This window comes from Diabrotica virgifera, chromosome 1, assembly GCF_917563875.1.
Source record: "Diabrotica virgifera virgifera chromosome 1, PGI_DIABVI_V3a".
NCBI classification, from domain to species: Eukaryota; Metazoa; Arthropoda; class Insecta; order Coleoptera; family Chrysomelidae; genus Diabrotica; species Diabrotica virgifera.
This window is the reverse complement of record NC_065443.1, coordinates 164442698-164455665: the sequence shown is the minus strand read 5'-3', so window position 1 is coordinate 164455665 and position 12968 is coordinate 164442698. Positions and strand designations below refer to the sequence as shown.

At 31.0% G+C, this 12968-nt stretch overlaps 2 protein-coding genes across 2 annotated transcripts; one reads left to right on the top strand and one right to left on the bottom strand.

Moving 5' to 3' along the window:
- Positions 1-502: 502 nt before the first annotated feature.
- On the bottom strand, positions 503-2198 carry LOC126878811 (uncharacterized). The gene is made up of 2 exons (XM_050641717.1): positions 673-2198; positions 503-614 (listed from the first exon to the last, which is right to left on the bottom strand). The coding sequence occupies exon 1, from the start codon at positions 2087-2089 to the stop codon at positions 1163-1165; it is 927 nt and encodes a 308-aa protein (XP_050497674.1). The 5' UTR covers positions 2090-2198; the 3' UTR covers positions 503-614; positions 673-1162.
- Positions 2199-4128: 1930 nt separating this feature from the next.
- On the top strand, positions 4129-5348 carry LOC126878813 (uncharacterized). Its single transcript, XM_050641719.1, has 2 exons — positions 4129-5164; positions 5223-5348. The coding sequence occupies exon 1, from the start codon at positions 4190-4192 to the stop codon at positions 4868-4870; it is 681 nt and encodes a 226-aa protein (XP_050497676.1). The 5' UTR covers positions 4129-4189; the 3' UTR covers positions 4871-5164; positions 5223-5348.
- Positions 5349-12968: the final 7620 nt, after the last annotated feature.

Genomic DNA, 12968 nt, shown 5'->3' with positions numbered 1-12968 from the left:
ATCTCAGGATTCGAAAAAAATAAATGCGTTTAAAAAGAACTCCACCGAAATTTTGCGCCTACGCTCTCAAAAATGATTAAAGTATTAAACATTTTTGTACTGTTTGAATTTATGCGACGATTAACGATCCACTGTTTTAAAGATTGGTTGAACAGATGTTGCCAGTTGTATGGTCCTCACTATGTGTATCGTAAGTTATTCAACAGGGCATAGAATATACATGGTTAGAAAATATACGCCAAAATCAGCGCCTCTATGCGGAAAATCTCTGAACTAAAAATTGATGTGGACCATACAAAGTGAGGTCCCACTTTTTTTTGTAAAAAAACAGTGTTTGCTATCAGTACATGTCTACGAAAAAGTCTTACATTGATTGACTAAGTGAGGTCCGTATACTGGAACTCACTTTGTACAGGACCTCACTTCAACCGCAATTTCTTTTGATATGTGGCTCACTTCATACGCTGGGAGTAAATATATATATATATATATATATATATATATCAAGTAGTGACTCTTGAGGATGCAGTCAGTTTATTTGGCCCACAAGACAAAGAAAACTCTTTGACTTACTGTCAAGCTTTCGAATTATATTTAATTCTTTTTCAAGACATCTACAAAATTTATAAATATAAAAATTAAGTAATTACAATGTATATTTTGTTTACTCACTAGTCGTTGAGATTGGTTGAAAAAGTTGAAACTTTACTAGAAGGACAATCACACACATATTAAAATATTTAAATAATTTTAGTCAATCTATTACATTATGTTGTGTCCATGGTTCGTTGTTCAACATGTATGAAGTGTATACCATTTCTTTAGAAGGAAAGCAAAACCAGTAACAATAGTTTTTTTTATAATTACAGTTATTAATTTGATTGATGTAAAGTAAATTAGTCCAGTCAATGTGTCTACCAGCATAAAATGAATTTTTAATGGTGGAATGTACGATAGAAAATCAGATTATGATGTTGTGTCAAATGTTTGTTGATATGCTAATATGTAACAATAAATGTTACTTAATTTGTCTATATCTGACTTTCTATTTATACATTTTCTATTTTTCTGGATGTGTGTCATTTCTACAAATAACCTTTTCTGTTCATTTTTCACCCTCTCTAAGATTGACGCTTGTGAAAAATTAAATGTATGATTTAGATTAATTGAGTGATCTGCTAATGCACAAGCTTGCGATTTTTTTTTTTGTATTAATATCACTTCTGTGGGAAATTATTCTGCTGTGTAATGTCCGAGATGTTTCTCCTATATAAACCTTATCGCAGTCTGAGCAAGGTATTTGATACACAACTTTTGAACTTTCCTTAGTCGTAAGTGGATCTTTAGTTTTGGTGTATAAATGTGCTATAGTTTTAACGTTTCTGGTAGCAATTTTTATGTTTTCGAGTCCTTTAAATAATTTGAGAAGTTTTGGTGTTAAGAATGGAATATAAGGTAAAGATCCAAATGTTTGTGGTGTTGTTGGTACTAAGGTGTCGATTGTTGGGCTAGTGTTTCTTTCTTGGCTTGCCATATTCACTGTGGGTGGTTTTTTATTGTTGGTATTGTCAATCAATGTGATGGAAGCTGGAGAGGTAGCAGTACTAAAAATTAATTTATTAAGTAGTCCTACTGGATAAGAGTTTTCCATTAATATGTTTTTTAGTCTCTTCAAACTCTTTTCTCTATATGTTGGATGAGATATTTTTATTACTCGACTTTTTAGTCCCAAAATTAATTTTATTTTTGTTCTTGTAGGATGTTCAGAATAGTAATTTATGAATCTATTGCTAGAAATCGGTTTTCGATACCATTCTGTTTTGAGACTATTATCTTGAGTGCGATGGACTAGCATATCCAGAAAAGGGAGACTGTTGTTTTGTTCTCTTTCTGCAGTGAACTGTAGTTGGCTACATTGGTTGTTGAAAATATTTAAAACCTCATTTATTTTATCATTGGGTACTGCTAGGATCAAATCATCTACAAAACGTTTGACAAATGGAATATGAAAAGGTATTATTTTTAAACATTCTTCAATGAGATCATCAAGAGCATAATTACACATGATTGGCGATAATGAGCTTCCCATAGGAGTGCCTGCTGTTTGTTTGTAATAACGGTTATTAAATTTACAGATGTTGGTATCAAATATGAAATATAATATTTCTTTTAATGAATTTAAATTTAATGTGCAATGTGCCTGGATCTCATTCCAGTGTTTTTCTATGCTGTTTAGAATTAAATAAGACGGAATATTGGTATACAAAGATACCACATCAAAACTTACTAAAATGTATGTTTCTGGGATTTTTTTATTATTTATGAAGTTACTAAAAACAAAAGAATCTTTAATTACTATATCGTTGTTGAAATTGTATGCATTTGTTAAAATTGTTGTAATAAAATTCGCTAACTTACTATTGGGGGAATCTATTGAAGAGATTATTGGTCTCATTGAAAGAGTGGGTTTATGTACTTTTGGCAATGCGTAGAAACGTGGAGCTACTGAATTGTAAATTTTTAATGATTTTGATTCACTAGCAGAGATGTTGCCATTATTCGCTAATTTAGATACAAGCTTGTTTGATTTTTGTTGCAATGTACATGTTGGATCATTTGTGAGTTGTTTATAATACTTAACATCATTTAACAAAGATTGACTTTTATTTGTATAATCGTCCTTGTACACTGCAACAGTTATGTTACCTTTATCACTGCGGAGAATGTATAATTCTGGATTCTTAATTAAAAATCTTTTTGCTTCACAGAACAAGTCATGAGAAACAATGACAATTTTGCCATGGTTAAATTTCAAGAGAAATGGTTTCATAACTTAACTAATGTAGAATTTCCATTTAACATTAAAAAGTTTTTAGCCTTAGGACCGAAATTTTGTCTTTTTCCTAATCTTAGAGATTTTAAATTATCTGACTTGTTGTCTGATATAGAACAACTAATTGCAAAATTTGACACTAATAACAAAGATATGTTTCGGTCAAAAAGCACAAACATTATAACAAACTATTTGCATAAAACAAACAATAGTAATCATTTCTTTAATGACTTGTTCTGTGAAGCAAAAAGATTTTTAATTAAGAATCCAGAATTATACATTCTCCGCAGTGATAAAGGTAACATAACTGTTGCAGTGTACAAGGACGATTATACAAATAAAAGTCAATCTTTGTTAAATGATGTTAAGTATTATAAACAACTCACAAATGATCCAACATGTACATTGCAACAAAAATCAAACAAGCTTGTATCTAAATTAGCGAATAATGGCAACATCTCTGCTAGTGAATCAAAATCATTAAAAATTTACAATTCAGTAGCTCCACGTTTCTACGCATTGCCAAAAGTACATAAACCCACTCTTTCAATGAGACCAATAATCTCTTCAATAGATTCCCCCAATAGTAAGTTAGCGAATTTTATTACAACAATTTTAACAAATGCATACAATTTCAACAACGATATAGTAATTAAAGATTCTTTTGTTTTTAGTAACTTCATAAATAATAAAAAAAAATCCCAGAAACATACATTTTAGTAAGTTTTGATGTGGTATCTTTGTATACCAATATTCCGTCTTATTTAATTCTAAACAGCATAGAAAAACACTGGAATGAGATCCAGGCACATTGCACATTAAATTTAAATTCATTAAAAGAAATATTATATTTCATATTTGATACCAACATCTGTAAATTTAATAACCGTTATTACAAACAAACAGCAGGCACTCCTATGGGAAGCTCATTATCGCCAATCATGTGTAATTATGCTCTTGATGATCTCATTGAAGAATGTTTAAAAATAATACCTTTTCATATTCCATTTGTCAAACGTTTTGTAGATGATTTGATCCTAGCAGTACCCAATGATAAAATAAATGAGGTTTTAAATATTTTCAACAACCAATGTAGCCAACTACAGTTCACTGCAGAAAGAGAACAAAACAACAGTCTCCCTTTTCTGGATATGCTAGTCCATCGCACTCAAGATAATAGTCTCAAAACAGAATGGTATCGAAAACCGATTTCTAGCAATAGATTCATAAATTACTATTCTGAACATCCTACAAGAACAAAAATAAAATTAATTTTGGGACTAAAAAAGTCGAGTAATAAAAATATCTCATCCAACATATAGAGAAAAGAGTTTGAAGAGACTAAAAAACATATTAATGGAAAACTCTTATCCAGTAGGACTACTTAATAAATTAATTTTTAGTACTGCTACCTCTCCAGCTTCCATCACATTGATTGACAATACCAACAATAAAAAACCACCCACAGTGAATATGGCAAGCCAAGAAAGAAACACTAGCCCAACAATCGACACCTTAGTACCAACAACACCACAAACATTTGGATCTTTACCTTATATTCCATTCTTAACACCAAAACTTCTCAAATTATTTAAAGGACTCGAAAACATAAAAATTGCTACCAGAAACGTTAAAACTATAGCACATTTATACACCAAAACTAAAGATCCACTTACGACTAAGGAAAGTTCAAAAGTTGTGTATCAAATACCTTGCTCAGACTGCGATAAGGTTTATATAGGAGAAACATCTCGGACATTACACAGCAGAATAATTTCCCACAGAAGTGATATTAATACAAAAAAATCGCAAGCTTGTGCATTAGCAGATCACTCAATTAATCTAAATCATACATTTAATTTTTCACAAGCGTCAATCTTAGAGAGGGTGAAAAATGAACAGAAAAGGTTATTTGTAGAAATGACACACATCCAGAAAAATAGAAAATGTATAAATAGAAAGTCAGATATAGACAAATTAAGTAACATTTATTGTTACATATTAGCATATCAACAAACATTTGACACAACATCATAATCTGATTTTCTATCGTACATTCCACCATTAAAAATTCATTTTATGCTGGTAGACACATTGACTGGACTAATTTACTTTACATCAATCAAATTAATAACTGTAATTATAAAAAAAACTATTGTTACTGGTTTTGCTTTCCTTCTAAAGAAATGGTATACACTTCATACATGTTGAACAACGAACCATGGACACAACATAATGTAATAGATTGACTAAAATTATTTAAATATTTTAATATGTGTGTGATTGTCCTTCTAGTAAAGTTTCAACTTTTTCAACCAATCTCAACGACTAGTGAGTAAACAAAATATACATTGTAATTACTTAATTTTTATATTTATAAATTTTGTAGATGTCTTGAAAAAGAATTAAATATAATTCGAAAGCTTGACAGTAAGTCAAAGAGTTTTCTTTGTCTTGTGGGCCAAATAAACTGACTGCATCCTCAAGAGTCACTACTTGATATATAAATCTACAGTCAAGAATACCACCATCTTATATATATATATATATATATATATATATATATGATTGTTAATATGTATTATTATAATTACTATATATATATATATATATATATATATATATATATATATATATATATATATATATATATATATATATATATATATATATATATATATATATATATATATATATATATATATATATATATATATATATATATATATATATATATATATATAGAAAGAAATTTAGGATATTGGGTTATGCAGCAAATGAAAAGTGTACTTTTTCAAGTTTCTTTAATCCAAGCTTTCGGTTATGATTATAACCATCATCAGGGTGCTACAATGATATTTTTTCTATGTAAAAGAATATGAAAACATGTATAAATAAATAGTACTTACAAACTTATTGAGGATATTTCAAATGTGATGTCATTGAGAAGAAATGAGATGCAACTTGATCAATGGTCATGCCGATGCCTCGAATCCAACAAAATTTAATTCGAGGCATCGGCATGACCATTGATCAAGTTGCATCTCATTTCTTCTCAATGACATCACATTTGAAATATCCTCAATAAGTTTGTAAGTACTATTTATTTATACATGTTTTCATATTCTTTTACATAGAAAAAATATCATTGTAGCACCCTGATGATGGTTATCATCATAACCGAAAGCTTGGATTAAAGAAACTTGAAAAAGTACACTTTTCATTTGCTGCATAACCCAATATCCTAAATTTCTTTCTATTTACTGTCAGCAAAGACTTCTTGTCTTCTATATATATATATATATATATATATATATATATATATATATATAGTATATTGGGGAAATCTGCAAGAAAGACTCTAATGAGTATCAATTGTTTCGCCGAACGTTTTCGCCAAAGAGAATTAATTTGGCTTCTTCAGGGCTGAAAGAGAAGAAATTATAATTAGCTACCATATATTACCTATTAAAAAACACTGGGATCTTACCGTAACTTAGAATTGTAGAGTTAGGATGTTATAAAAAACTTAGCTAGTAACAACATAGTGGTTTTTTTGTTACTGTTAGAAAAAAGTTACTGTTAGAAATGTATGGTAGCTGTGAACTTGAGACGCAAAAGTGTACCCAAGGGTAACCGAAAAAACCCAATGCAACTACATTTTGAAGGAATTAATTCTTTGAGTTGTCGGCATAACTAAATTTTTGATTGTTAAAAAGTTCACATGTGAGGTTCTGTTTTGCCAGAACGCATGCGCTGACATGTCAAAGTAGTTCTTATGATTCTTTATAATGTCGTTAAGGTTCATTGGTGTAACAAGATGAAATTAATTACCAGTTTAGGGTAAATTATTTCAGATTTTTCTTGTTAAAAAATTGTTTTATATATTATATTGTTCATGTGATGTTATTCTAATATCTTATTGAGATGTATAAAAGAAAAGCAAGGAAATGTTATCTTTTTTTTTTTAAATTAATGAAAATTATTATTTAAGTAGGTTAGTTATTAATGGATAAATCAGTCAAGTTAGTTCTCTGTGATGTTACACTTTTCTTGGTATCGGATTTAAGTAAGAAGTGGTATATATTGCTTAGATTCTTAATGTCACTCTTAACATTGATGGAAAAATCGTTAAGGAAAATATATGACATTTCAATGAACTCTCTTTTAGATTTATTGTTCTCACGGTGGAGAATTGTAGTGTTATTATAGTCCATGAGATGACCAGTGGAATGTACATGTATGGCTAAAGCACAACGGTCTGGGTGAAGTCGAGAATCACTTTTGTGTAGTGTGATACGTGATTTCAATAATTGAGAGGTTTGGCCGATGTAAGAATTGTTGCAAGAGAGGCATGGAATGTTGTAGACAATGTTACTTAGCATATTTGTAGGTGTCTTATCTTTGATCTTAGAATAAAGATTATTAATTGTTAGGGCTGATCTACAAGCCACATTAAGTTTAATATTGTTATTGTTATTGCCAAAGCTATTTTCAACACTTTTCAGAATCCTTGTTAACCCCGGAGTGATATCACTGAAGTATGGTAATGAAAAATATTTGTTTATAGGAGTATCAGAGACTGGGTTCCCACTTAAGACATCAGGATCAGCATTGTTAGTCGCGAAGGAAGGTGAAGTACCCTCGTTTTGGACAGTGTTAAACAAAATCTTCTTTACTAGTGGTGTTGGATAGGCATTTGAAATGAAAAGTTTCTGTAGGATTTGTAGGTTTTTTGTATGAAAAGAAGGATCTGATAGTTTTATTACTCTATTTTTCATCTGTTTGACTAAATTGACTTTGGTAGAATTATTATGGTAAGAGTGGTAATAATAATAATAATAATAATATTTATTCATCCTTTAAGACATACAATGTATAGGACATGTCATTAGTTTTACAAACAAACAAACAATAAAATTAATACATTTATAAATTTTATAAACATTTTAATGTAGATAGAATTGATAACATTTAGGTAATATTTCTGTCCGAAACAAACTCTTCCACAGTATAATAACATTTGGTAAGCAATAAGCTTTTAATGGATTTCTTAAATAAATATTTATTCATTGTTCTACATTTTTTTGGTAAAACGTTAAACAATCTAATGCTCATATACTTTACTGACATTTCAAATTTACTCGATCTATGACCAGGTACCCTCAGCAAGTCGCCACCTCGTGTCGAATAATTGTGGAAACTAGAATTTCTATCATACATATGAATATTATCAACAGCATATAGTAACATTCTGAAGATATAAATACATGGAAAACTTAAAATATTATTCTTAATAAATATGGGCTTACAGCTCTCAAGAGGTCTAATTCCAAACATTTTTCGTATTATACGTTTTTCTGTTATAAATATTCTGTCACTGTTGACTGCATTCCCCCATAAAACTATGTTGTAACAAGGTCTACTATAAACAAGGCTATAGTATACATTTAAAAGCGCAGAGATGGGCATAATATTTTTAATACGGGATAATGCATAGTACGACTTATTAAGGGACTTACTGAGCATGTCTATGTGAACTGACCATTTTAATTTTGAGTCGAGATGGATACCTAAAAATTTAGTATGATTTGAGGAATCCAGTAGTACATTGTTAAAACTTAGATGTAGTACAGGATTAACAGAATTTAAGTTATTAAAATATATTACTTTTGTTTTGTCTACATTTAAAATTAGGTTATTAGATCGACATCAGTCATTAAACCGAGCTAAAAAACTATTGCAAGTAGATGCCAATTTCTCATAGGTCTGTGCTGAGACCACAAGAGAAGTATCATCTGCAAATAACGTCAGGTCCAAAATATCAAACTGGTTAGATGCATCGTTAATAAACAACAAAAAAATCAGGGGTCCTAATACAGAGCCCTGTGGAACTCCCAGATTAATAAAACTTTCCTCCGAAATAGCTTCATTGATTCTAACAGAAATGATCCTATCTGATAGATAATTGATTAGCCAATCTAAAAATATGCCTCTAAAACCAATATTATACAGTTTATTGCTAACAAAACGACTATCAAGACAATCAAAGGCACGGGTTAGATCAAAAAAGAGACCTGCCACATATTCACCTGCATCCAAAGATCTGTAGACCCTTTCACAAAATCTGCAGGCAGCAGACTGAGTGGATCTACCGGTACGGAAGCCATGTTGACAATCACTTACAATTTTAAATCTACCCAAAAACTCAGACATACGGTTATACACAATTCTCTCAAATTCTTTGGAAAGTACACACAATAAGGAAATAGGTCTATAATTTGAAATGTCTTCCGGATCGTCTTTTTTGTAAATAGGAGTAACGATTGCTTTTTTTAGAATACTTGGAAAGACTCCTTTACCTATTGATAAATTTATCAAATATGCAATGTGGTTTATTATATCAGATGACATAGCCTTTAATAGTCGTATCGAGATAGAATCAAGTCCAGTACTTTTTTTATTTTTTAAATTATTGATCACATTCATTACCTCATTACCAACAACAGGTCTAAAGAAGAAACTGTTTTTAAGAATAGTAGAAGATGTGCAACTATTAGATCGAGAATTCCCAAAATGATTTGACAGTTTCTCTTCGGTTACTGTAGCAAAATAATCACAAAAAACTTCAGACAACTGCTTAGAATCAGTACAACTTTCACCATTTATATTTAATGCTATGTTTTTTTGGATAGACTTCCTGCCAGTTTCCTTGTTAACAAGATTCCATACAGTCTTATTTTTATTACTTGAATTATTTATCAATTGATCATGGAATTTTAATTTAGATTTTTGTAATAGTTCCGCGTGGTCTTTCTTAATTTTGTTATAATTTGCAAGAGAATTGGCATCTTTTAGTTCCTTATTAAGCCAGTAAGCATTTTTTAAATGAACACTAGACTGCTTAACTTCCGGAGTAATCCATTTTTTATTGCAAGTCTGCTTACTGATATTATACCGTTTTACTGGACAGCAATAATCTAATACATATATTAAACTACTTATAAGATTTTCAAAGGATTTATCAACATTATCGGTTAAATAAATATCGTCAAAGTCAGTTACAGATAGCACAGAAGAAATTTGTTTAAGGTTGTTGTCAGACAAGTCTCTAAAATATTTATAATTAGGCTGGTCATTGGATCTAGTACAGCTACTATTAATGTCTACTACAAATTCCAAACTGATTGCTCTATGGTCACTTAAATGCTGTAAATGCTATATTAGCTGTATTGGTTAAAATATAGTCAATCTTACTGATAGAATTTTGGTTCAAACAATTTGTCGCTACCCTTGTGGGAACCATAGAGGTTATGCTAAGATTGTAGCTCATTAGAACATCGTTAAAAAGAATTTTAAATAAACTATTTTCTAAATAATCAATGTTTAAGTCACCACAAATAAAAATATCGTCAACATACCTATTACAGAGTTCAATCGTATAGGAAAACTGCTTCAAACACAAATAAAAGTCTCCACTGGGAGGCCTGTAGATACTGATGACTGCAACTTTTCTTTCACAAAACATTATTTTTACCGCACTGCACTCATAATGCATCTCCACAGCGAACTGGCACACATTGATGATCTGATATTCATACCCACATTTCACATACAGAACTGATCCGCCATGCTCATGGATAGGTCGACAATAACTGGTTACAAGATCGTAACCCGGAGTTACCATTAGAGATATTTCATCCTGCTTACACCAGTGCTCCGCAATACTGACGACAATGGGATTTTCTTGGTCAAGCAGAATTTCCAACCTTTCAAGTTTGTTTCTAATAGACGCTGTATTTAACTGTATAATTTTAAAAATTGCCGTATGTTTTGTTTCATTGTCGATAGATACTTCTACTCGATTTGCTCTTTCTTTTTCCTCAATTGAAAAAAATTTCGTATACAGGCTTTGTTTGGCCAAATCGAGGCATCCAACGCCTTATTGTAGTTTGCTTTCGAGATTTCCACTTTGAAAGAAGAATATATATCAGGACGACGAGATGGAAGAGCTGAGCAGCTGGCTTCTGGCAGGTTTTTTGATAAAAATGATTGAAGGTCTTCTGCAGATGTTTGCGGTTTCAGATTAAATATACGTGTAAAGCAACTGTTTGATCCACTCCTTCTACATTAGAATTTCCAGAATAGTTACCCACTAATAAGTTTTTTTTGGGTGTTCTTTTTTTGTAAGTCACTTTCTGCCAATCAGTAGGAATGTTACTGCTTATTTGCATGTTGGCATCTCCAGTCTTTTCGGTTCGACTAGATGCAGGTATTATATTTTGCGCTCGGTTTATGGCTTCGCTGACATCTTTAGCGCTAATTGAATTGTTTTCCTTATATTTCTCCTGGCCTATTGTTGACTCTGGTGAATTGAAGACTTGTTTATTGTTATCAGCTTTGTGTTTAGATTTTTTAAATAAAGAATAGTCAGTTTTTTCCGGAACTTGTTTTGTTTCTAATTGTTTTAATGAGTCAATTTGGGTATTTAATAGGAATATTTTTTCCTTTAGTTCTGATATTAAGAGATCTTTTTGTTTGATAATATATTTAAAGATGTGTATATCAACCTTATTTTCTGTCGACGCAGCTAAGTTTTCGATGGCATCGAAAAATTTGTCATCACAGTCGCCATTTGCTTTAGCTTCGGTTTTTTCACAACATTTAGTAAAAACTTTGTCAAAAATTTGTAACTCCAGTTTTTTGGCACAACTGGGATGATAACAGCTATCACATATTATACACTTTACCGGTGAAACTACTTTAGATTTACATTTTCTGCAAACTATATTACTACTGATATCGGCAGTGTTATTTGAACGTGCTTCTCCTGCCATGGCTACTGACTGACTGAGTTACTCCTGCCATGGCTACTGACTGACTAGTTAAGGTATCTACCAGAATGGGTCGGTTTTTGATACCAATCTATTTTGATGTTGTTATTTTCCCTGATCATCCTTATGTCGAGAAAGGGGACGGACCAATTACCATCTTCCCTCTCTATAGTGAACTGGATGTAGGGGTCATAACTATTGAAGGTGTTTAATAGTTCATCTACCTTGTCATTGGGTATAGCCAAGATGATATCATCAACATATTTTTTAATGAATGGAATTTGAAAGGATAATAAAGGAATGACAGAGTCTAACACATCCATAACGTAAGTTGCAATTATAGGAGAAATCTTTGCTCCCATAGGGGTACCGAAAGTTTGTTGATAGAATTTTCCATTAAATGAGAAGTAGGTGTTATTAAAGAGAAATTCGACGATGCTGATGAATCTGTCATAAGACATGGAACAACAACCTCTAATACGGTCCCAATTGACCTCTATTGATGTCAAACAAATTCCTAGATGTACGTTGCTGAATAAGGATACAACGTCAAGGCTAACGAGGACATAATTTGATGGTAGTATGTAACCATTATATTTATTTACCATCTCAAAAGAATCTTTAATGTAATACTGAATTTCATAATCATATGCATTAGTAAGGATGTCTGTAACAAAGGCTGATATATTTTCAGTGGGAGTTCCAATGGAAGCTACTATGGGACGAACCGATAGTGTTGGTTTGTGGATTTTTGGCAAAGCATAAAACTTTGCAATGTTCCCATTATAAGTTGTTAATTTTTTCCTAGTGTTACGGTCAATCTCATTGGAAGAAGCTAAGGATGCTATTAATGTATTGCATTTCCTTTGTAGAGAAGAAGAGGGATTGGATGTAAGTGACGTGTAAGATCTATCGTTTTCAATGAGAGAAGAACAAAGTTGTAAGTAGTGAGTTCTTTCCAAGATGACTGTAACATTGCCTTTGTCTGCTTTTGTCACCAAAAGCTCAGGATTGGATTTAAGAAATTTTCTAGTTTTAGTATATAAGTTATGAAAAAAAGTATTAGATGGTTTAGAAGTATTCAAAATGTGATTAGTGATAATGTTGGTGGTTCTTGACCGGATTAAGTTTTCCTCTAATTCAGATGGCAATGATGAAATTATGTTATCCAAATCTGCTAACAGTGTTTTTACTTGAAAATCTTTTCCTAACTTTGGTTCGATGCTAAATTTATTTCCTAATGCCAAGAAACCTAGAACATCATCAGGAATAATTGAGGTAGATAAATTTTTTATCCATTT